Below are 26615 nucleotides of genomic sequence, written 5' to 3'. Positions count from 1 at the left end.
CCTATTTATTCCACTAAATAAGCTGCAAATTTTGCTTGCATTATGCTGAAAGTTAAATTCATCATTTGCTATGACTAAAATGGCAGTAATTATTATTATGGATAGGAGTCCAAAGGCATTTCATCGTAAAAAGCTGTCTGACTTTTTGAAAAAATAACTTTGGGCTAAAAAAAAGGTGCATTGTTCAATTAATAGATGACATATTATTTGAACTTTATACATTCTTAATGCATCCTCCGATAGAAAAATTCTGTAGAGGTATCTCAAAAAATTTGTCTCTCTTCAAATTCAAACCAAGTTCCACCCACTTATGATAAGTGCAAACCCATTATCATGCCATTATGTTACATGATCCCACTGTCCGAGGCCAAGTCAGAATGCAGTTTGACTATAACAGTTGAAAATAAATGGCATTAGCACCACTTGGATGGCACATCCCTGGGGATTCCATCTAAGGTCACCTTCACAATATGCTGCTGAGCGGTACCGCTTAGCAGCACCAACAGATGTACACGCTGCTTGGTGGTGCATTTGCTATGGTGATGTTCAGCAGCACTGTATCACCAGATAGCAGTACCGCACCAAAACCTTATAGATTGGACTTCAGTTTTTGTCTCAAGAACACTCATGCACCAACTGGTGATCCAGCAGAACCAAGCCCTGCCATGCTGCTGCAGTGACATAGTGTGAAGGGCAACAGAGCTGCTAGTGGTCGCAGCTGATGGCTAGTAGTAGCCGCTAGCAGCAGGTTGCAGTGCCGCACGTTGCATGGCATTGTGCAAAGGCATCCATTGCTCTCAATGTATTTCCACCTGCGGCACCACTTAGTGGTGTCACTCAGCAGTGTAATGTGAAGGGGCATTAACACTGGCCTTAGTCTGATGCCTAGATGGTAACTGATATATCAGAAATTAGCAGACCAAGGTCTGTCAGTGGGTTCTAGAGGCTAAGTTCTAGAGGTACAGTATTGGGAGGTCCTCACAGTAGGATCTCTAGCATACTCCCATGGTGCTGTGGGACCTAACAGTGATGGCCTCACTTTCTTCAACTTCCCCTCTACCCACCCCTATTACCAGGAGGTCACCAAGTTCACTGCCATGTCTAGGTCCAGTGACTATAAGAACCTGTGTGCAATCAAGGCCACGGTAAATTCAGGTTTTACCATTAAGGAATAATATACTTTATGTGAAAGGAATATATATAATATGAATACATAAATTTTCATGATATTCAAATAGGAACAACCAGCAAGTACAAAATCAGAAACTGCAAAATAAAATGAGTTTTGGTAGAGAGCACCAATTTTGTATGGATTGGAGACATATGCTTGAGCCTTTCAATATAATCTAAAAACACAGACATGGAAAATGATGGAGGATAAATGAGTTTGAATCGCCTGAAAAGAAGATTCACAGCTTTGATGACTCTTCGTCAGTCTTATTAATCTATACTTGCCTTTACAATATATACAGGTTACTTCATGAAACTAACAAATTAACGGTACTCCCCAACATTCAACGCACTAGTAAGTAAGTACATATACTCTCAGTGCTGGGTCCACTTGATGGATTTCAGGTCTATTCCCTCTTGAACCATCTCCCACAGCGGACTGCAAAATGATCAGAAACAGAGACATTAAAAAATCTAGTTTAACTGTGAGAAACACTTGGATAACAGAAAAACACTGATACAATATTGACTCACGCTTTTTAATTAAATTTAATTTTGTGCTTTAAGTTGTTAATTTATTTGTGCCTGTCTGGCTTGGTTTGCCACAAGTGGCAAACAGTCAAAAGGCCTAATTTCATCTTCGTGGAGTGTAGGGGAAAATGTATATTCAGCGTAAGTACCTGGGGTGATTGGGGGCCCTCGGTTAGGGCTCATGATGGGGCCCCCCTTGCCGCAGGATTCTGGGATCCTCCCACAGAAAATATAAGGAAATTGCATGCCCGCGAATGGATTTTAACGCTATATTCTCACTCTTGAAAACCAAATACAATTTAATAAGCAGTAGAAATTTTGCAAGAAAAAATACAGTGACAAATGAGACTTTCACAGCTTATAAAACTTAATTATGCATTTTGGTTCCTTTACCTATTATTTAATGAAATTGTTCCCTGAAACTGCGATGAAATCTAAAAAAATCTGTAAAATAACCCCTTTAAAAAATCTTCAGTTTCTTTTCTTTTATCTTGTAAAACCTTCATTTTATTCACTTTTCTATATAATCTCTCTACAACGAGTATGCATGCTACATTGTAAAGCAACTAATGATAACGTAGAATTTTGTAATTGGAAAAGAAACTTTGGTTCAAGTAAGTTGGATTTTTTTAAATTACACATCTCACGTACGCTTCATAATAGGCACTAGCATTGTGGGGGGGCCCTTGGCGATCGCCAACCAGCCGACCTGATCAGACCACCCCTGGTAAGCACACTGTAAATATTCTAAACGTAAATCCTGAAAATAAAGCTTCAATCTTTATTAAACCTATTTGACAACTGAAGAGCATGCAGAAAAATTATTTATGACTGCAACAAAAATAATTTACTCATTAATGCCAAAATCTTACTTAGCTTAGTCAATCAACCCAAGTCTCTTTGATTGACGCACTTTTTACGACTGAGAATTGCAAATTAAATATAACTCACAAGTTCAATGAACTGAGGAACGATTGAACAAATACATTGAAAGTTATAAAAGTAAAATAAAAGTCTTCTTGAAGTTCTAGTAAGTTTTTCTAGCATATGTTTTTTTTCAACTCATTTGCCACCCATTTTTATTTTCTTCACATCGGTAGACACTCACAGAAAAATTAAATGCCACAAGAATTTTTTCCATCTTCATTTAAACTATACTTTGAAATAAACCCTCAAACCAGAAGTAATTAGCATGCCCATTTATGTAAAATCTAATTACAAATTTTGATGGTAAATTGTGTCCATCTCTTTTAAATACTTGCTACATCAGTGTTTTTTTTATCAATAGGAATTTCAAATGGTCTCATAACCACAAACCAGCAAAGTCAAAAAAGATATATTTTACGCTAAATAGATGGGAAATACAATGGAAAGTAGAGGAAAGATCATTACCTCATCTCTCGGAGACGAACTGCATGGTTGATGCACTTCTCGGCTGTGTAGTCCACTTCTTCGACTGTGGTGAAGCGACCCAGTCCAAACCTGAAGAGAGCAAAGGGCAAAATTAGTAAAGCCACTCTTCAAAAAACATAATTCCTCTATGAAGTTCACAGATTCCATATTAACTAGTGTGAAATTTCTTCGTAGAATAAATGAAGAATCAATGGTCAGTTCCTGAAATGAGAGTGAGTATACCTGATTGAAGAGTGGGCGAGGTCCTCTTCGGCTCCAATTGCACGCAGCACGTACGAGGGCTCCAGGGAGGCTGAGGTGCATGCACTACCACTCGACAGCGCCACGTCCTTGAGTGCCATCAGCAGTGACTCCCCTGCATTAGAAGGGGGACCATAAGGGTTTACTATATGGACTATGGAGTTCATATTCCTACAAGAGGCTCCACTTGGTAGCAGTGGCATTCATATAGTGAACCTGATCTCCGAGCTCTAAATCACACTCCGACTTTTGTCACTAGTGGTGCGAGGGTCGGTAGGTGTCAATGCATTTGGCTACGAATTCCCTTCAGAAATGCATTTGAGTACATATATGTTACCCTGGACAACTGGGTAAGGTATTTTACTCCCAAGCCACATTTCCAAGATTGAGTCTCGTCTGCACTACTTTTTTTCTCATACAGAAGCCTGCTATTCACAATTATTTTCATGATACCCACTGAAAATTTTAATACTGAGTGAGAAATTTTTTTTTACACAGGCGGCATCTGATTTTTCACATTTTTTTACATGGAAGCTTCTTTTTAAGTATTTTATTTCTATGTCAAAACACGGTGTACTTTTAAGACACTTTTAACAAACACAAACTGACCTTCAATGTAAGCAAACGACAGGTTGATGCATCCTGGGTAAGTGTGCACTGGGTCCCCGTTGCGGTACACATGAGAAACTTTGCTTGTGACTTTGTCCAGAAGCCTCTTGGACAGCATTTCTATGTACCTGTGGTCATACTGCAATGAGAGATGGAGATGATAAATAGAGGATGTAATGTTTAACATTTTCTTATTATCTTGATGTATTTATTAGGGATAGGATGGTTCAGTTCTCCATTCCTCCTCTTATTTAGCTTATAACAGGAACTGGAATTGAGCCTACTATAATCAGAACCAAAATTATACATGCAAAACCCAGTTTAAAACATTTAGCAAGAAAATTTATGCAAGAGACATAAAATAGTGAGATTTTTTTTAACCTAACCACTTGTGGGATGATTTTATGTCCCAATATAAGTAGCTTCCATAATACCCTAATGAAAATAATTAATAGTTTTTTCAAACTAAGCAATGAAAATTAGTCACTTGTTTAAGAACTAGAATGAAGAACTAATTGCAGGAACTGAACCGGAACTGCCAAAAAAAAATGGGGATCCAACCCATCCTTAGTATTTATAAAACATTGTGGAGTTTGAAGTTACTTATTTTTGTTTTTTTAAGGTCATGTTTTTTTGTGTGTTCCATAGGAGAAAAAGGGCTCTTCTTTTGCTGCAATTCCGTAGCATAAATAGAAAGAAATAAATGATTGAGAGAGACTTAAATGTTACTGTCATTATAAGGGGAATGCACAATATACATGGTGATTAAAATGAATACCACATCTTTGAAAATCTATAACCCTGCAGAGAAGATGAGCAGTATCAGTCATCGAATGAAGGAAGTTCTGAAGTTCTAGAGCTCTAATGTTACATTTATTTGCTCATTTGTAGAGAAGGGATGTTTGTAAAAAGAATAAAATCCAGAGGGCTGCACTTAGGTGATGAAAATGTAGCCTGATTCCAGCAAAAAACTTGTTCACAGCCCAGGAAATTCGACACACCGCGCTGGCAGAGAGTTGTAACTTCCAAAAACAACTACAGTGGAACTTGGTTAGTACATTCCTCCTTAGTACGTTTTCCTCCTTAGTACGACGATTTCTCTCGGTCCCGGTACCATCGGAACAAAATACAGGCAAAAGTATTTGGTTAGTACGTTTTAAAAAATTGCGCTTTCCTGGTTAGTACGCTCAATTGCTAGCCGTGATGCAACCCGCAATTCGTTCTCCAGTATCCTCTTAAGGGTCGTAAAGCTCCGAATTCATGATTTAATTTATTATTAATAGCCATTAACATTCTTGCATTCATTCTACATATCTTTATTCGACCGTGATTTATCCAAATGCATTTCTCAATTCTTATGACGTGATGAATTTATCTGACTATGCAAAACTGCAGCCAATGAGAAGCCCTAATTTTCCCCACCCCGAGCTCCTCACCTTCTGTTGCCTCTGGAGTGCCCACTGCGCACAAATTTCACGAGTGGGCAATTGTTGCTATTGCACGAGTTATCATGATGAAGAAATGAGTCTTATCCAATTCCCACTTCATCTAAAGCAGTACTGCACGACGTCAATGCTACGGACTACGTGCGTATTTGACTACTGCTGCGCGAGCAGACGATGCTCTGAATCTCTACGCGAAGCTTAGCTTAAAAATACTTGATCTCGGCACAAAAGCAGACGACATTAAACAAATTTTTAAAGTAAATTTCAACTGTATAATATAAAATCTTCTTGTAATTACGTCGTATTCTAATAATCTTGAGTGTTATTATTCGATATATCGATCGATATAACACTCGATATGGCTTTATCCCAGAAGCGAATGTGTACTGCTGTTGCCGTAATTTAAGGTTAATATAATTTTGTCCAATTTTTATGATGTTTATAAACAACCCGTTGACATACTCAGGGTTGTTGTTATATTCTCCGAGTATGCTGTGACAAAAAAGAAATGACTTTACTTGTCCTCTTTCTATAAATACACATAGGATAAATCACGGGAGATAGACGCCGTTTTCATGTAATTGTCTTCGGGAAATCTATGAAACATTGTGATTTTTATTCACATGGTATTGTTTTTCAATGTAGCGCCCATTTTCTTTATTTTAAAGGTGAAAAGAGTTCAGGAAGGCGATCCTACGAGAACTACCGATAGTAATTGTAATTACGATGACTTTTCCACAGATTACAATTACCCCGACTGCTATTTTTTACTTTCCTCGTTAGCACGTTTTCCTGGTTAGTACGTTCATTTTTTGTGGTCCCTTCAGAAACGTACTAAACAAGTTCCACTGTATTTACAGAGTCCTACGGAAAACATTAGTGATGAAACCTTACCGTCTGAAATTGGTGCAAGCCATTTCTGAGGCTGATAAGGTTAAAATAATCCATTCCTGCAAGTTTGTCCTTGCTCAAATGGAAATAGACGAATCGTTGATGTCAAAGATTGTGTTCAGTGATGAATCAATTTTCCACATCAACGGGAAAGTCAACTGTCACAATGTTCGGATATGGGACACTAAGAATCCACGGGAAATGATTGAACATACACGTAACTCACCTAAAGTGAACGTTTTCAGTGCCATTTAAGCCAATAACGTTTTTGGTCCTTTTGCCTTCGATAGTGCTACAGTAACTAGGTTAAACTATCTGGAGATGTTGAAGAATTGACTGTTCCCTCAACTTGAACCAATTCATATTCTAGCAGGATGGAGCACCACCACATTGGCACTTATCTGTCCGTGACTATCTGAACGACAACTACTCGAGGCAATGGATCGCACGACAGGGAGCCCATGACAATCCACTTCATGACTGACCTCCAAGAAACCCTGACCTCACACCCTCTGATTTTTTCTTATGGGGGTATGATAAGGATATGGTGTTTCAACCACCTCTATCATTTAGCATTGATGATCTGAAACAGGAAATAACAGAGCAGCTCTGCTATCCAAACTTACTCCTGATATGCTATCGAGAATGTGGAAGGAGTTTGAGTATCGGATTGAGATTGCTCGAGTGTTGGAAGGGGTCATATTGAACTATTGTGAACTTGTTTTCAAGTGAAAACAAACTTTTTAATACTCTTTTTAACATATAACACAAGGTTATATTATATTTCTTTGAATTATTACACATTTTTAAAGCTGTGGTATTCTTTCTGAATCACTCAATACTATGGACCAAAAATGTTTCCCAACAAAGGAGTTGCATCACATATGCCCTTGAACTTGACCTCCTCTATTGCTGCATATTAATCCAGAGCCACTCTCATTAAGATCAAAAATTCAACACCATACTGTCATAGGATATTAATTCAGATCCAGGTTGTCCAAAGTTCATGGAAAATTAGGGAAAAAATAATATTTCTATCAGGCACGGTCAATGAAAAAGAGCACTCCCCATACTTTTTTCTCTGATTATTAGTGAAAAGTAAACAACCACCATAAATGAAAACATATTGAAAACCACTCGGTTAGAGCAGTAGAGTGGTCAAAAGTAAGCTCAGGGGGCAGCATTCTGAGGATAAATAAATTATTCCATGTTACAAGACTTTAGGTAAGTTGATTGACTAAATTATGCCATACAACACATTAAGTTTGTTAAATAATCATGATAAGCATATGTTAAGGTAAATCTATTGACTACATCATGCAGCACAGTATGATGTGCGTGACTGTTTTTAATTCCCTTCAATGCAACCTATCCTAAGAATGATATGTCACAAGAGAAGTATCCAAATATTCAACAACGATTGTGGCACCACTAAATTTGTTGGGAAACTTTTCTGAGCCAAAATACAGCAGACTGCCAATTATATGGTTGTGGATTACAAGTGTTGCAGATTATCCATGCATGATTTTCAGACTCCTTTGATATTTTCTACCATCGTAATAAATGATAAACTCGGATGCAATAGTACCAGGATTATTGCATTATAATGCAAGGTTACACAGGGATTGTTATTACTATTAGAATTCCCTTTGTAAAACGGAATAACTTTATTGACTTGCGGACAAGGGATGTTTCAAGTTTACTTGGACGTCTACTGTAGTATTGCAGAAGACGATGAGTTGCGGGGAAAAAGCACCAGATTAATTTTAGAAGAATCTTCTGTCGTTAACCACTTATAAATTAAGAAAAAATTTATCTACGATCTTTAAATGTACTTGCCAAATTGTAAATGCACTGTTATTGCCATGGCCTGGCACGCAATTGCATACAGTCCAAGAAAACCAGAGATTTCGTCGCACTCACGCATGTTACCGCCGTGACCAGTCAAGTTCAAACTGGAGAGGAGGGGAATAGTAGAAGTGAAGCAGCGGAGGAAGCGGAAGGAGAGACAAAGGAAATAGAGACTGAATGAGTCATAGCCAGGTGCTCGCCTCCGTTAACAGTTTGCTGGAGTATGTGGCGCAGTGGGAATTCTAGTACAACCATGTTATCGCCGATAAAAAACGATCATAGTCAGGCGATGAAAGTTCTCAATGAGCCCGGGAAGCAGCCTAAAATAACAGACAATGTGCAAAAGTAAAATATATTGTTTGATTTACATAATTAAAAACTTTGCAAGAATTAAAGTAAATTTGGATTATCTGGGTGTTTGTGCCATAGGGAGTCCTATGCCGTAATCGCCACTGCTTGCTATGTTGTATGCCTGTGTGGGCGAGAGTGTAATTGTTTAAAGTTATTGTTTCAGTGGTTGTTGACGTGAAAGTTGGCGTTGTGAATGGGTCGTCATGTAGGAAGGGTCTCGAGCTAATGCTGCCTGAGGAAGCCATCGACGGGAGCCCGACATTCAGGTGAGTGGTGATTTGGATAGCATGGGACTCCAGTGCATATACAAAATACAGTCCACTATTAATACTCTCGTATCGCGTGCACACCGCATTTTCTGATTCTTCATGCTGCCTGTCCCCATCATTAGCCCTGATAATCGGGAGTTCACCACATGGGCAAAGGCTATATGATGTTTAGGGATCACATACCTCCATCTCACGGCTGGCGATGTCGCACGCCTCACCAAGGCCAACCACGAGTGGAGTGGGCACCGTGCCACTGCGCATGCCTCTCTCCTGCCCCCCACCACTCTGGATGGGCTCCAGCCTCACCCTTGGACGACGACGCACATACAATGCACCCACACCTGCCCACAGAAACAAAAAAGAAATATCTTTAAAAATACATCAACTTCAGAAATAATGGCATGACAGCCTAGAATATTCGTAGGATGGAAAGGGTTTGTTTTACAAACTATGAGGACAATATGGGCTCAAAGTATACCCAGGGGAGGGTCCAGGATTTTTTTCCGGGGGGGGAGAGGGCACAAGAGTCTGACAGACAAATAATCTTCTCATAGTTGAGATTCAAAAAAGATACAATTGCTGGACGAAATATTCTCTTTATTTTAACATGAAAGTAATTAACATAAAATGAAATGATTAAGGCTCAGTAATACACAAAACAAAACGAACGTAATGATAGCAGCATAAAAAATTTTGTCTATTTTTACAACATCTGGGGGTGCCCGCTTTGTGGAATTCCATTCTAATGAATTAAAAGGAATTTGCTGCTTACCCTTAGGTCCATATAGCTTGTGACCACTTATTGACATGAGGTCAATGTTCATCTCGTTCACGTCCAATGGAATCTTTCCAACGGCCTGGGCAGCATCTGTGTGGAACAGCACCTTCTTCTTCCTGCACAATGCACCTGGAAACATAAGAAATGCATACATAAGGCAACTGCAAAATCAAGCCGTGAGTCATGGTTACATAATCATGGACAAATAGTCATCGTTAGAGCCAAATCACTGTCAATAGCCATTAATCCAAAGGTTTATTTGATGCAGCTCTCTTCTCTATTTACCTATCTAGATGTACTGAACATTGTAAACCACTTTTTGTCAAATTAAACATTATGACTGTCTACAGCCTATATGCATTTCATATTCTGTTGTTCATCAAGGGAAATTTGCAAATGTACTCCACAAGAGCTGATGTATGTAACCATGACACCAGAGCAAAGAGTAAATTAGATATGCCTCAATGTAGGCTGGTCAAATCTTTTAACTAGGAAAACCAGGCAATTAAGTACTTCAACATGTTGCCCAACTCAGCAAGAACGGTTGACAACAATGTCTACCGCAGGGCCCTAAAAAAATTCCTATTATCTAAACCCATATACTCACTGCAGGAAGTCGATTTCTCCACTATTAGCTTTTAAATGTACTTTTGCACTTTGATTCCAATTGTATGATTTCTTTCTTATTTGTATTGTATATGTACATTCTACTGCCTCTTATACCAAGGGTATTTCTTGTTACTGTGTCCTCATAAGAGGTGTATTGACTGACAACATCTACCACAATTACTATTGTGCTACAGATGAATAAAGATATTGTAAGTCGTCTTCGCTGACGGTAAAGGGGTTCCGGGGAAACAAAGCAGGGAACAAGTCCAAATTCTCACTCAAAGCAACTTCCTTTATTCAGCCCGAGCCTTACACATTGTTTCGCTGCCCGACCACAACTGCCTCCCCTAGCCGCCACCAGCCCATGTCCATGGAGTCACCAAAAGAGATCGTTTGTCAAGCGACCCTTCCGATGACAGCAGGAACGTGCTTAATGGCTGGGTCTCAAACGAAGTCCGTTCGAGGCGGCTCCTCGTCGTCTCGCAGCTTATAATAATCTTAATGAAACCGCGCTTACAATATTATTATTACTATCAAGCAATCTTTTCATACATTTTCTACTGTTTTACATCCTTTAACACATTTCCGAATGAATCTCATCCGAGGCCTCCCTCTGTTATTCTTCCCTTCCATTTGTCTTTCAAAGATTGTTCTCATCACACCATCACCTCGCATCTCATAATGCAGCCAATTCAGTAGTCCTGTCTCTTAACCAAGGTTTTTAATATGTTACTATATCCAAAGGTTTTTTAAAAAATTTTTGTACAAACCCTTTCCACACTACACCCCCACTTTCACACCGCAGAAGAACAGTAGAAGAAGGACACGAGGTCAACTACCCAGGAGGAGAAGATCATCTGGGCGAGGACGCTATCCTGACAACCACAACCCGAAAGAAGACAGTGAATGAGTGCGGGGTACCCTCACCCATCCTAGAACCTTTCTTTTCTTCCCCCTCACCCTGCCTCAGTTCGAGACCCTAAAACGACCCTCCAACCCCCCCCCCCCCACAGCCTTCAATATGCTCGCTTCTCGTCACCCAAACCCCATTCTCCATCTTACTCCCACCCTCCCCTCAAGCACCATGATATATAAGGAAAATCTTTAAGACTTTTTTCACACTTGAAAATGTCGCTGTAACGACGAAACGCGTAGTGTAAAATAAATCTATAAGTGGAAATATTGCAATGTGTCATTTCAACAATATTACGAACTTCCACCACATCGTGCCTAATATCATACAAGATGTTTTTAAAAGACTTATCTCTTACCCTCCTAAGAACTTCCACATCATTAACACAATATTGTTGCATCATTTTTCGTAGTAAAAAATGTTGCAGGGGAGGGGAAATATGAGTTATTAAGTACCGTATATCTCCGAATATAGTCCCCCCTTTTTTCCAAAAATGGCCGAGGAAAAGTAAGGGGGGGGGGACTATAATCGAGTGTAATCCAATTTAGCATACTAAAGGTGACCATCAAGTTATAAATAACGGCATAATGGCTAATGTTCTCATAGTCTTTCTATTTGAGTATATTTATATGAGGATTATAATCGAAGATATGAGTAAATACTGCCACGTTTTACCGGAAATTAAGACAATTTTTGCCACAAATGTTGTAAAGATATGATTCTTCTGATTCAAATAGCATATCGAATACGGGTTTTCACGGAATCCATCGGGTAGCTGTAAATTTTTCTTGGAAAAGTATTGTTAGAATAATTCAATCGACACTGATCACTTTATGACGCAAAACAATAAATAATTAAAATCAAAACTAAACACACACTATCACACTAATCGAACACTAGAATTGAATCAATAGTATATGTACCCGTCGCTCATTTAATAGTAACACGATTTAAATCATTGCGAAAAATAAACAGATAAAGTAAACCTTTCGTGACGATTTCGCATTGCATTGCGGCCGTAGCTACTATATGTCCATGTGCCCGTGCGGTTCGTGTTTACAACCACTGCCTTTACCGCCTTCACAGAACAAGAATGTGCAAAAGTTATGCATTTGTTTCTGAAAAGGCACAATAATCAATGGCTTTAAACCAGAAGCGCCGGCATTACTGCATTTGATCGAAATCCAGCGACTCAGCATCGAAAGTGCGATCAATTTATGGAGGAATTAGGGATGGGTCGAATAGCAGATTTCTCGAATTCGAATATCGAATTCGAATATTAAATCATTGCTCGAATATTCGAATACCTCGAATTTTGAATACCTCGAATACTAAACGATGAATGCTGGAATGTTTGACTCGGTTGCATATGCAGCAGGCAACGCAAGATTTTGGGGAGTAATTTTGATTTCCTTTAAAGGATTCGAACAGGAATTTAGCTGATTAATGGAATATTTTAATTTTATGGAAACAATTGGGCATATAATTAATTCAACTAACATCCCTTTACCCCCACTACTGCTGCCAAGTGCTAGCTGACAATCTGAGGCATTTTGCAAAATACACGCGCTTCTCCACCGGATTTTCTTCGATTACTTTTCAGTCCATCTTTGGGAGTTCTCACGAGATTAGAAGATGAATTGGAATTGCTATCAGGGAGAAACCAAATATCCTGAGAAAATATCCCTTCGTCTGGGACTGTAACAATAAAGATTTATAGCACCACTCATAAATTGTAACTTGATATATGTTTTCGGAAAAAAATACCGCATCAACTTCCGAGAAGCTCTGCTGCTCATATCGAGTCTCGCCAGAATGCCAAGTCTCAGTCGTATTTTGACATTTATTTCTTTGCGTAAAATGCTTAAATAAACTCAGAAATACGTCATGTTTGGTCCTATTCTTTTTTAAATTACGCGCACATTACTAATATTTCAATCCAATAAAGGTGTAACATCAATTGACGAAAGTCATTCTTAGACACCTTTTGTGCTAATAGATGACCCATGCAGCGGTTGACCTCCACAGAAATGGGGAACTTCGAAGCTGGTAGGAAAAAAAGGTCAGTGGGGGAGAAAAGGGAGGGCCCGAAACACGTTTCTATTGTTCTCGTGTAACTTGGTATTTTTTCGAACTAAGGTCTTCGTAATATGATCCCTGCGCGAGCTGTGGCCTTTTTTTATTTCGAAGAAGAGGAAAGCCTCAGGGGGGGGCTGAATGGAGGTGGATAACAGATCTTGGGAAATGCGCTTATGTAAGTATCCCACGGTCCTCACGCAGCAGTTGACCTCCAGAAATGGGGAACTTCGAAGCAGGTAGCCAGAAAAAGGTCAGTGGGTGAGAAAGGGGGGAGGGCGTGAAATACGTTTATATTGTTCTCGTAACTCGATATTTTTTTTGAAGCTAAGGTCTTCGTAATGCGATCCCTGCGCGAGCTGGGACCTTTTGTCTGATTTTGGAGAAGAGGAAAGCGTCAGAGTGGGTGAGGCGAGTGCTGAACAGAGGGGGATAGCGGATCGTGGGAAATGCCCTAAGGTTGCTATCCCACGGCACTGAGGTTCTCCTGGTGGGGGGAATCGGGGATTTTCGGATTTTATCACCCGGATCAATTTAGGTTCCCCACGTCGAACTCTTTTCACCGCTCTAACCCGCGCATTTGATGTAGTTCGTCAGCTTGCCTAAAACGGCGCTGCATGCACTAAACGACTAGAGTTCTCAACATTTTTCCCAGTCAACTACCAACGACGCGTGCGTGCGACAGTGTACGACGCGAAATTCAAAGTATTCGAGGTATTCGAGGCGTTACTTTTCGCATAACTATTCGAGACCTCGAATATCGAATACTTTCTAATATTCGAGGTATTCGAGTATTCGCGGATACTATTCGCACATCTCTAGGAGGAATATCTTCAATTCGCCAGGGTAAGTAGGATCGATAAATTAAGTCACATAATATTTCGCAATTATTTCCGCGATATTTTCTTTAATTAAAATAATTTTACGTTCAACAGATATTCTAAGACCGTGTTCAACAGTGAGGTGATGGATCAAGTAGAAAGATGAGGATCAATCCTGCGGCAGATTAGAAGCTATCAAAGACGGAGTTTCGATGCCAATTTAAAAATAGCCGTCGCAGAATGCGCCGTAAATCATAGTATTCATATGACGGCTGAAAAATTTGGCATGGAAAGACAGTCTTTGGAAAGATTGCAAAGCGCTAATACATCGCGGAAGTCATTTCGGGGGTCTCGATGCGGCAGATTCATAGAATTAGAGGAAAATATCGTCGAATTTGTGCGCAAATGCAGAGCAGAAACTCTTTGTGTAACTTATGCAATGATTCGCAACGAGGCATTGAAAATTGATAACATGTTTTTTCAGTGTTTATGTTTGGTGGAAAAAGTTTATTTCCTAATTTTATTACTTTGATATTTGTAAGTCCTGTAGTTTAATTATTTTGCTTAGCAGGCATTAGATGGCAATATTTTTATAATATTTATAATTTATTTAACACAATTTTATTTAGATATCCTAAATTCTTCTAGTCACTTGGATTCCACATGACTTGATGGGTGTGTTACACTGGGTCTAAGGAAGTTTCAGGGCCAAATGCAATACTGTTTATGAGCTTTATGTTAAAGCTTATATATTTACATTGTCTGTAGTCATTTGGAAATCAAAAATATTAATAATTTGTGAATGTTTAAAAAAATACAATAGCCTTGGATAGTTGAAAATTTTCTCATTACTTCATTACATCTGGTTAAGGAACTATAAATTACTGATACATGCAATGGATAACAACATATTTTAGGAATAGTTATTTTGTTGTGATGGAAAATATGTGAACAGATTTGTTCTTATTATTCACAGAAAAAAATAGTTTTTATTGACTCTAGAATCTTAATCTTGCTAATCACAGAAAAACTGCCTTCCTTTGCATTTTAAAATTTTTCCCAAAACTGGGGTCTCAAAATTAGGGGGGGGGGGGACTATATTCGGAGATATACGGTACATAGCCTCCGGTGATATTACATGGTATTAGAAGCAAAGTTGCCCAGGGAGAGATACTGGCCCGCATACCACGAATGAGTGAAATTCATATGTCTGTGGCTTGGTTCACTTAGTCAGCTCTAGCCTCACCTATATGGATATGGATAGTAGGGTGGTGCGAAAAAACTCAAGTTCCAAATTTCGTGTCGTAATAGTGCGGAAAAGTTGCGATACGTTAGTACAAGAAAAACAAAAAAAGAATTATTAAAATCGGACACCATCTTCCGATCCCGCAAAGCACCTGAAAAAATGACAAAAATGAAAAAAATAGTTTTTTTTTCGTTGTAAAAAAATTTAATTAAATTAATACCTTTTAACGCTGTAGCAAAAAATGATTAAAAATAGCATAAGTTATTATTTATTTATGCATATTTATGGCTTTTAACTGTTATTACCGATCACACAAGATCATTATAAATGTATAAATTTTGCAATTTCGCCTATTTTTCAGATTTTTGTAATAATTACTTGAGGATAAAATTTGAGAAGTTTTAATTAGCTCTTTAGATCAAAAATGACAATAAAACTGACCACTAGAATTGAACGACAAAATTGCACTTTAAATAGGCAGCATGTTAACCCTATTGAAATCGAAAGTGAAGATGTTGAGGTTTTAAATGACGCAACGCAAAGTTCAACAATCAAGGAGAAATTTGTTGATTAGGAAGATTACATGCCTAGTACATCCAAAAAAATATAAATCACCATGGCAAATGAGGGTGAAATTCCAAAGTACAGCTTTTCATTGTTCAATACGGGGTGTCTCACCGTACAGCTGCTGCTATAGCATCAAGTGTACTTGTAGACATTGGTGTTATAACTGAAGAATATACTTCTAAGTTCATTGACCGATGTAGAATTAAAAGGGAAAAGAAAAATATTATTAGCGATTTACAGCAAATCCCTCTTGATTTAGGTGAGCTACACGGTTATACTTTGACGGAAGGGTAGACAATACCATAGTAATAGAAATGATTGAATCGAAGGAGTACTGTCGGACAGTTATAGAGGAACACCATTCTCTAATAAAAGAACCGGCTTTTGTGTATTTGAGCTATGTTTCTCCATGCTCCGGGTCTGCTAAAGATATTGTGGTCTCCATACTATCTTATCTCTCTGGTCAAGGAGTATCATTAGAGTTCTTAGAGTTAGTTTGCTGTGATGGCACGAACATCAACATTAGATGGAAAGGTTGCACTATTAGAAAGCTCGTAAAACACCAATGACACCCGCTGCAGTGGGCAGTTGGGTGATTTCTTCTCATTGAATTACTTTTGTCATATTTTTCAGTATTTAGATGGTGAAACAAGTGGCCAAAAATCATTTAGTGGGCCAATTGGACAAATACGAATGGTTATGGAAAGCTTCCAAACTGCATTTCCAAACTATTGAATGTGAAATTCTACAAGTTGATGGATAAATTTTGAGCAAGAACCAAAGATACCTTATTGACATTAGTCAAGCAATCACAAGTGGCGACTTTCCAAATGACTTAGCAAACCGGGATACGGGCCCATTTTCACATGGTAGATGGCTCGTGTGAACAGAGCAAAGGAAACCTCTCGATACATACCTGGATATTAAAAGAAAGTAGTTTTCTCTGTTATTGAACGGAACTCTAACCTTGATCACGAAGATAATGTATTCATGGCGATGGTTTTTTATTACAGAAGGCACATTAGAGAGCTAGAGCTAAAAAGAGTATTTAAAGCCAGACAGACTTAACCAAAAGACAAACCTATCGTAAACTTCATTACTCCTACCATAAACTTCGAAATAACTGACCATATAGATTTGATTGACTGGAATGTAGTCAAACTATCTACTCCACCTCTTCTTATGAGAATAATTACTAATGAAGAAATAGCTTCCTTCATTGAATCTGGCGATAAACAAGATTGGGATATTATAACTTCCCGTATCACACACAAGCAATGGAGCCATGTGTGAAATTGGTAACGGAGGCATCCCTTAAGGTTTATGGCTATCGATCCAGAGATGGATTTATTAGGGCTAATTCAAATCAAGGTCCATTATGCCAGACCTTACCACTAAATCGCAGTACAAAGTAGTTTTCATGAGTTGAAATTTAAAAGAAGGACAAAAAATTTAAATATTGTAGAAGCAGTAACCCTCATTGGTTGGATGGGAGGGTGCGGGTAGAACTCAAAGTGCAGCCACCTCTCCGCGGTGAGTTCTGGGTTGTTTAAATATTATTATATCATTTATAAACAAAGGAAGAGCTGCATAATCAAACATATATTTTAGATTAAAATATTACCTTAAGTTATTATGACACAACTCTGAAAAACCGGCTAAATTGCAAAATTTATACATTTTTAATGATCTTGTGCGATCGGTAATAACAGTTAAAAGCCATAAATATGCATATATAAATAATAACCTATGCTATTTGTAATCATTTTTTGCTACAGCGTTAAAAGGTATTAATTTAATTTAATTTTTTTACAACGAAAAAAAAAACTATTTTTTTCATTTTTGTCATTTTTTCAGGTGCTTTGCGGGATCGGAAGATGACGTCCGATTTTAATAATTCTTTTTTTGTTTTTCTTGTACTAACGTATCGCAACTTTTCCGCACTATTACGACACGAAATTTGGAACTTGAGTTTTTTCGCACCACCCTAATGGATAGTAACCTAATGGATATCTTTAAAAATGACGCGGAGAACACATTAGGTATTAGAGCCCCACCATATTTCCAGATCCAACAGAAGCGATAAATTAAGAGAGATGTTTAGCCAAACGTATAGATATGGGAATTATTTTTTCCCCCGAACGATAAAGGATTTTAATAAATGCAAGTCGTAATTTTGTTTGAACACTTGCTTTTTATGTGTAAAGGGCTGGTGTCCTAACACCCCCTTCTAAACGCCTTTTAGGTGGCTTGCGGGATATTATGTAGATGTATCCAAACTTACAATGGAGTTGAATTACACATTGAGTAAAATCATGGGGTGCCTTTATGTAAATTCAGTTAACCAATCTTAGTACCCACTAAAATTATCAATCCATCACCTCAAATTATTGCCAAGAATTAGTGGCCCAGGTACGGACAAAACAAAGAAAGATACTAAGCAAAGGGCTGAAATTGTATAACTGAACAGGCCTGGCAATGATAAAAATGTGGGCTTAGAATCTCCAAGTTTCTATTCTACAAGCGCTGCAAGCTGTTTCTTTTAAATTGTACTAAATTGCACATTGTTTCGTAGTATTTCAATTGACAATTTAATGAGGTTCAAGGGAATGCTATGAGACTAAAGGAACCTGGATGCATAGTATAGCGGTCTGCACAGTAGCCAGAAAGCCAAAGGTCTGCGGTTCGATTCCTGATCCAAAGGGATTTTGCCCATGGCCATAATTGAGAATTTCACCGCTGTTTATGTGGCAGGTTCAAAGCATATCACAACAATATATATGATGGAGTGTCTCTGTATACTGCAACCATTACCTCTAGCATGATTCATCACACTAATGCCGAGTAAGATGCTTGATTTATTAATTATCCTTATTTCGCAGGGTGGGGCGAGGGACAAGCTCCCTTGACCCAGCTAATACACGCCACTGCTAAAATCAAGGAGGATGTGAATATCTGGAGGGGGCACCACTGGTTTCAAGCGTGGAGTGAAGTGTGGCCAGAATGGGGGTGCTTGGGTAGGACAAGCCACGACCAAACCAAAACATAGACAATCCCATAAGGGTCAATGCTTACTAGTTGGTGAAATTTTTGGTCGTAACTCGTTAATACATTAAAATAACTTATGGAACACACAAACTAAACCTTTTTTTCTCACTTCATTGGAAGGTTTTGCAAAGTTATGACACAAGCATCTTTTCCCAGGGGAAAAATTATTATCAATCACAATGGTTACGTTCTACAACCAGCTCAGCTTAAACTAAAATTTTACGAGGGTAAACTAGTATTTACCTGCACTAATACTGGCAATGAATTTCATTATAGCCAACAGAAATTAACTATTACAGTAATAAAGTATATTTTCAAGTATATCCCCACCAGAAAAGTGGCTAACAGACAAAGAGTTTACACATTAATAGATGTATCACGAATGATGGGGAAAATCCCAAGAAAAAAAACTGTCGAAATACTAATGATCATAAACGATTTAAGTTTTTCCTGGTGATTACTTCTGACAAATATTTCTCGGGTTTGCATCCAGGTTAAAGCTTTTATGCAAGCCGACGTTTCGGAAGACGACTTGTCTTCCATCCTCAAGGCTGTGTTACTTTATCGAAGTTCAATTTCACACTGAACTGGATCGACCGTTTACCGAAGACAACAATACGGCTCAGGTGTCGTCTGATTGGCTGTACGTCTTTTGAAATTATTCACGTTTAACCCTTATGTTTTTCATACAGCTGATTACAGGTCTCCATGTAGTGCTTAGATGAAAGCCGGTGTCCCGATTGAAATTTTTGGGATTGAGGCGGATCTCTATTGCTTCCTTAACTACGCGGTCCCAGTAACGTTGAGCTTGCCAAAGGATTTTGGTGTCATACCATTTAACAGCATGGTCTTCATTAATGCTGTGTGTAACACAGCCTTGAGGATGGAAGACAAGTCGTCTTCCGAAACGTCGGCTAGCATATAAGCTTTAACCTGGATGCAAACCCGAGAAATATTTGTCAAGACTAATGATCATGGTTGCATTTTTCACTTGATTCAGTTCATTATCAGAACGATACTTAGCCACCTCAAAATATCAGTCGGAGACTAAGTCCAAAAATTGTCAAACTAAGATGGCAGAATTTTGACCACGCCAAAAACTTGGAAACAGCGACTCCAGATATTTACAACCTCCTTGGCTAAAATGCATACCATTTACTATGAACACAATTAAAAATGCCGGAATGTGAGAGAAAACTGGCTGATAGATTTAAGAGATACAGTGCAACCTCGATATAACGACACTCCACGGTGCACTAATAAACACTCGCTATAGCGAATTGTCGCTTTACCGGAGGTGGAGCAAATAATAGCCAATATACCTGTTGCGAACAGATAAACAGGAACAGGAGTGGTGCGGCGACAGATAAACATCTATCCGATAAACGTAAGCAAAAATCCAGAAGAAAGGCGATGTTTTTTGTATCACTAAATTTCCTTACTCAAATAATGACTAACTATTCAAACAATTTATAAGCGCCGCACTGAATAAAAATCATGCAAAGCATTGTTTCGTCAATCATTATATTTATCGAACGACAGTTTACCACATAAATTTGAGACTGAGCACTCCATTAACTTCATTTCTAACAGATCGCTAGCAATTACAGAGGTTAAGGAGTCTTGATGAAAGTCTTCCGGCGGTGAAACCCTCGCTATGGCGAGAGCCAATACCGAAAGGGTCTCGTAAAAACGAATTTTTTAACATGCTTATTATAGGGTCAATTGATGGTGTATCGGCTATCTCTCGTAATATCGGGGGTGTCGCTATAGCCCATACTCGCTTTAACGAGGTTTCACTGTAGTTAGCTAAAGCTTAGGGAATATATTTCTCCCTTTACTTCCACCATTACTCACCTATTTCCTTGACCTTTTGCTTGACACCAATTTCATTGTTTACAGTCATTATAGAGACGAGGGATGTGTCCGGTCGGATAGCATCTTCCAATTGGTCCAAGTCCACCATGCCAGTGGTATTACCCACAGGCAAATATGTCACTGAGAAACCCTCCGCTTCAAGGGCTCGACATGAGTCAAGGACGCACTTGTGCTCCTGGAAGAATAAATTCGAGAAAGGAACAATTGACAAGCACAAGTAAAAGATATAGGTGCTCAAAACATCTGCAGAAATAGTACGGCATACCTCCCCTTAGTACATAGTTGTACAAACGCGTAGTTGTGCAGATAACGTAAAGAATGAATTTAATAGAATGAAAATAATTGTCTATTCAACACTTACTGTATTTATCTGAATATAGTCCCCCCCTTTTTTTCCAAAAATGCACATGATAAAAGGAGGGACTATATTCAAACGCATTTTTTTAATTTTTATCCAAAACTGAAGCCTCAAAATTACGGGAAAATATTAGGAAAAATACGGTATTTATTCCAATCGACCCAGGTTGAGTCCATATGTAATGCCATTTTCAAGATGGTCTAGAAAATGGCATTATGTGCTGAAACCTGGGTCGTTTAGAATAAATAAGTTTGGAAATAGAGAAATACCAACCATAACGTTAAATATCAAAGATTTACATCAAATTACACACGAAGCTTTCTTTTATAAGGAACGAAGTTATACCCTCAACTTGCAAATACATAGTACAAAAACCTATTAACTTCTAATTTCATTGCATCAGCTAGCGATTATGGGTATATGCAATGAGTGGGGCTCACACAGCAATAAAGGGTGGATTAGGACAAAAAAAACCTTTTCAGGCAGCTTTAGAGTAGTTTCCCAGCTCAGCAACGTCTATTCACATCATTGGCTTGTGAATGTAAAAAAATTCCGGTTTCAACATCTCCTGGGTTTGCTGGGGTAAAAAAAATTACACTGTCTAACCTCACAAGTCCTTTGCTCCCTTGAGTAGAAAAATGTACACTGTCTAACAAGCCATCTGCAGCAAAACGGCTAATAATATATATGGCATATGGACTAAACCTCAGAAGTTTGCGAATAAAAGCTAACTATAAGAAGTTGAATTGAGTGGTTGACCTTACATAAGCAAAGCTCTACTCTAAGTACTTGATTATGCTCAGAAAATGTACCATGCATCTTGAGCAATGCCAACTCATAAGAGTTTTTTCCTCCAAAGTAAATGATTCAAAAATAATAATGGCCATTGAGAGCAAAGTAATAGAGGAATCAGAATCCTTTTTTTATGCATCTCGCACTATGAAAAGCTTCCAGTAGGCCTGAGACATCGAAGGGATCAAAGAATTAAATGAATACAACTTACAGTTTGTGTGGTGATTACATGCTTCTTCTTGCTGGCATAAAATCGTGCAACGCCCTTCACAGCAATGTTGTTGCATTCAGTAGCCCCTGATGTAAATATTATCTCTTTTGGGTCGCAGTTAATGATGTTTGCAACTTTCTACCATGAGTAAAAAAAAAGGTCTTTGAGTATTGATAATACATAGCAATGCAGCCAAAAATGTATTGCATTTAGTTGGCACTGTAAAAAATTAAGTGTTAGCATAATGCATACCTTTCGAGCATCTTCTACAGCTTTTTCGCTTTCCCATCCATAAGCATGCGTTCTGGAGTGTGGGTTTCCATGGTAATAGGTAAAGTAAGGTAACATGGCATCCAAAACTCTGGGGTCCTACAAGAAACAGCCAGCATCAAGACAAATGAAACCAATATAAATACAATCCATTGTCATGGAGTTTACCAGATGGTATTGAGACATTATCACAGGTGAAATTGGATAATTGCAATCCTACAATGAATTCCACAGGGTTACAGGAAGGAGGACAAGAGAAGACTGGAGGCTTTTCGGATGTGAGTGTGAAGAAGAATGGAGAAGGTGAAGTGGACAGAGAGTAGGAGTAACGACGAAGTGTTGGAGGTGGTGCGTGAGGAAAGGCAGCCTCTTGATGAGATATGGAGGAGACAGAAAGTATGGGATGGAGGGAGTACTTAGCAGGGAGGGGATGTTGAATTTGATGTTAGAGGGTAGAATGTTAGGTAAACGAGGAAGAGGAAGGAAGAGAATAGGATTTCTAGATAGAATAAAATAATAATAATAAGTTTATTGTTCTAGAACCTTGTCCTAGGGAACATATCACATTTTACAAATAAGTCCCAGCAGTGAACATCAAAGCAAAAGTGAAAATACAATTTTACAGTATTTTTTATTTATTTATTTAAGGAGTTGCTCACATACAGCATTTCTGCCAATTTACAGTGATGCAGTAACAAACATAAAATTTTAACATAAAAAATCTGAACAAAGAGCACAGGCATAAGATAGTAAAGAACAAATAGAAGGCACGAGGAAAGGGAGGTGGAGAGGGAGGTTTATTTATTAGCCAAGGAATGGGACATGGCGAGTTTGATAAATGAGTTTAAGGGCAGAAAAAAACGGGTCAATATTGTCTGGTAATGAATTGAGCAGGGAGCAAAGGCGGTGTTGGAGTGAGCGCTTAACGAGGGATAGTCTAGGGATAGGCGTATGGAGTAAGGAATGTGTATGAGTGGGTCGGCAAGGCACTCTGAAATTAATGGATGAAAGCAAATCAGAACAATCAATGTGTGAATTTAGAATATTGTGTATAAGTTTTAAGTCTGTTTTAATCCTTTGTTATTGATGTATTGAGGAATTGATTGTATTAATGATATATAGCATAACAGTATTTTAATAACAATTATATTTGTCAAGTAAATAAGCAGACATTTTCATTATGAATTGATTTACAGTGTTACAGTTAACAATGTCATCCAGTATTTCATTCCATATTCTTATGGCAGACTTTAAGGTTGACAATTGGTGCACCATAGTTTGGCAATTTGGAATTTTAAAACGTCTTCTAGCTCTTACTATTCTTAATAAACGGGAGTAGGCATCACAAAGAATTGAAGAGGGAAGTGCTTGAAGGAAGGGGAGGCTACCGGAATACTCCCTAAGTACTCCATGGAAACCTACTTTAATCGCTAGAACACTTTAATAATAATAACACCCTCGAGCCTAGGGCCTAAAAGTCTGAGACATGTCAATCCTCCCGACATGAACCTCAAGGTAAAGTGTAGACACAAAGGAAAGGAAACAGGTGTAGCTGCGATCATGAGCCTGACTATGCCTCCAGTGTAGGGATATCAGATGAAGGGAGAACGCTGGAAGAATCTTGAGAGTGAGTAACCACAAGCTAAACTTAATTTGATATTCCAAGGAAAAGGGAAGACCAACATGTAGAAAGGGGTGGTCTAGATCAGTGTTTCCCAAACTTTTTCGAGCCACCTTCCCCTTGGATCCATAAACCTATACTCAACGCCCCCCTAATCGGTATCTTTAAAATAATAATCAGAATCATATACTAATTAACCAAATGAGGAACATTGTAATAATTGAATAAAAAACAATGACTAATTAAATGACTAATAAATAATTAAGTTCTCTGTGTCGTGAAGTTGTACCAACGATAGACCTAATGAAACTAAACCCCTTCAAACGTTTCCCTTGTGCAAGAAAGGCTTGGAAATATTTTTCAACCGTTCGTACTTTAAAATGTAAGAAAACACATGGTTTAAATTACTTCCATACGCGGGAAACAAAGTAAACTTTAGAAGCGAAGCTTAAAAAAGAAGGCAAAAAGAAGGTTACGGAACCTTTGCATTTGTCACATTGTCAGGACCCTCCGGTGCCCCCCTGCCGCCCCCTTGGCACTTTTCGCCTCATAGACTACAGCTATGTCCCCCAGGGGATGGTAGCGCCCACTTTGGGAACCACTGGTCTAGATATTTTTCTATAGATTGACATAATATAAACAGAAATGAAACCTTGTATTGGTCTGCAGGGACACTTTCGAGGCCTGCCTCATAAATTCGAGACTTTTACACCTGAACCTCAGGAGGACGGAGGACAAAAGGAAGGAGGAGCTGTCGTGATAGAAGCTCGATCACACCTCTAGGGTGTCATCAGGCTCCTCCAGGAGGATTGGAGCAGATTGGAAAGGATGGAAGAATACTCTGCCATCATTTGGGCAACGCTAGCGACCACTAGCGAAACTCAATTTACTGTTCAGCATCATCACTATATTGATATTATGGTAATGAAAACATGTATTTATATTCCACAAATATATCAAAGACACTACCAGATTCAGCCTCTTGAAAAAGACCTGAACATCTGAAGCTGGAAGTGTGTATACAATAGTGGAGCACATAATCATGTTTTAACTGTAATGCAGTATAAAATACAGAAATTTCAAAATTGGGTAAGCACGAGTCCATTGAAAGAATCAAGAAAAACGAGCCATGATAGCCATCAGAATTTCGACTAATAATATCACAGATGACAGGTAAAAGTCAGCTAATTGAAAACAACAAGTTAAAAAATCTTTCATGTTTCCATTAAGAAATGATGTTAATTTTAAGGGGAAAATAAGAAAGTGCCTTCTACCGAATTGTGAAACTCTCAAAGTTACACAATTCAAAGCGAAGTATATTACAGTAAGGCCGTTGACAACAAAATGTCACACGAGAAAATACAACAAACGAATTCAATGATAAGAAGATATTCCCAATCTATGAGATGGTAAGATGATAGTGCAACATCAAAATCATCAGCGATAAACAAGACTCGATTAATTATGGTACACATTAGCTATCACTAAAACCGGTAAATAACGTACCATAGGCGTCGTCGCTTGTGCATCTAAGTATAAAGGTCTTGCAGTTTCAGAATCCGCCGCTGTAATAAAAAATATGCGGGAATCAAATTCGAGAAATCATCAGCAGCTGAATATCACAGCTGCATTGGCATATAATAACTGCGACACAGTAGAACATCCATTGCCAATCCAACAGCCACATTAGCTTCACTCACCACTTTTCATGGACTCAAAAGGATTTGCATCATTTCCTGTACTTTCTTTCGATCCACATTGTGTACTTCCACTATGCAGAGACTTAAGGGATTTCTGAACTGAATTACGCAGAAAATTGAAACGCACTTGTTGCATCATTCTGAACTAAATGGACACTAAAATCGATAATTATGCTCAAATTCGTGTAAAATTCATAGATAAAAGAAACAAAACATTAATTTAATTCACAATCAAACCAGCGATACCATAAAATACACAATTTAACTATCACTGACACCCGTACCGCAATTCACATTTACGAAGTGGAGGATTTTAATCGCATTTCATTTGTTTTCCGAAAGAAAACAAGCCCACTAGAGATGTTCATCCTTTGAGATTGGTGCCAGAGGCTTTGTGACGTAACATTTTTTTGTAATGGTATTTAATCATATTCTCACTTTTCCCTTTGACAAAGGAAAATTTACATCTTGTTGATAAAAGATATTTTAATTTTGAGTGAACTTTTACATGATTTTATAGGTTTTTTATGCCTTTGCCTTTAATTTGATGGCTCAGTTTTTCCCTTGGGATTTTTTAAACATTATCTGATTCACTCTTCCTTTTGAGATAAATCACAAGAAATCTCTAATTAATTTTTTATGGTCGTTTGAAGTTCCTTTAACTGCTAAATATGCCCAAATTCAAAAAATTCATCTTAATCCAGATTACGCAAGAAAATGGTGTACCTACTCTGACGTCACGCTTAAAGACGTTTTACTGGAGTCAATTAATCGCATCCATGGGTGGCCTGTACGTTCATGGAGGGAGTTTGAAAAAGTAAAAGATTGAGTTCATTCATGGAGGAAAGGCTCCTCGGATCGTTCTTAATGGCACATTACTCTTATACTGATGCTTTGTAGCCTCTAATGTTCATACATAGGCTCTTGGTCATTTCATTAGCAGGTAGGTGGAGTAAT

The 26615-nt window shown here is 38.3% G+C and overlaps 1 protein-coding gene across 1 annotated transcript; it reads right to left on the bottom strand.

Moving 5' to 3' along the window:
- Window positions 1–1186: 1186 nt before the first annotated feature.
- Window positions 1187–25982, bottom strand: LOC124169684 (cysteine desulfurase, mitochondrial-like). Its single transcript, XM_046548355.1, has 11 exons — window positions 25659–25982; window positions 25465–25523; window positions 22320–22436; window positions 22068–22205; window positions 20686–20881; window positions 9543–9677; window positions 8954–9111; window positions 3964–4102; window positions 3337–3469; window positions 3094–3183; window positions 1187–1609 (listed from the first exon to the last, which is right to left on the bottom strand). Exons 1-11 carry the CDS (start codon window positions 25795–25797, stop codon window positions 1546–1548), a joined length of 1368 nt encoding a protein of 455 aa, XP_046404311.1. The 5' UTR covers window positions 25798–25982; the 3' UTR covers window positions 1187–1545.
- Window positions 25983–26615: the final 633 nt, after the last annotated feature.

Source organism: Ischnura elegans, chromosome 12 (assembly GCF_921293095.1).
Source record: "Ischnura elegans chromosome 12, ioIscEleg1.1, whole genome shotgun sequence".
Lineage (NCBI taxonomy): Eukaryota > Metazoa > Arthropoda > Insecta > Odonata > Coenagrionidae > Ischnura > Ischnura elegans.
The sequence above is the reverse complement of the archived record's forward strand: the minus strand, read 5'-3'. Positions and strand labels throughout refer to the sequence as shown.

Coding starts and splice junctions, on each gene's coding strand:
- LOC124169684 (XM_046548355.1), bottom strand. CDS start 25,797: ATGATGCAACAAGTGCGTTTCAATTTTCTGCGTAATTCAGTTCAGAAA. Junction 22,437..25,464: donor CACAAGCGACGACGCCTATG/GTACGTTATTTA, acceptor TGTTTCTTGTAG/GACCCCAGAGTTTTGGATGC. Junction 20,882..22,067: donor ATGTAATCACCACACAAACT/GTAAGTTGTATT, acceptor TTATTCTTCCAG/GAGCACAAGTGCGTCCTTGA.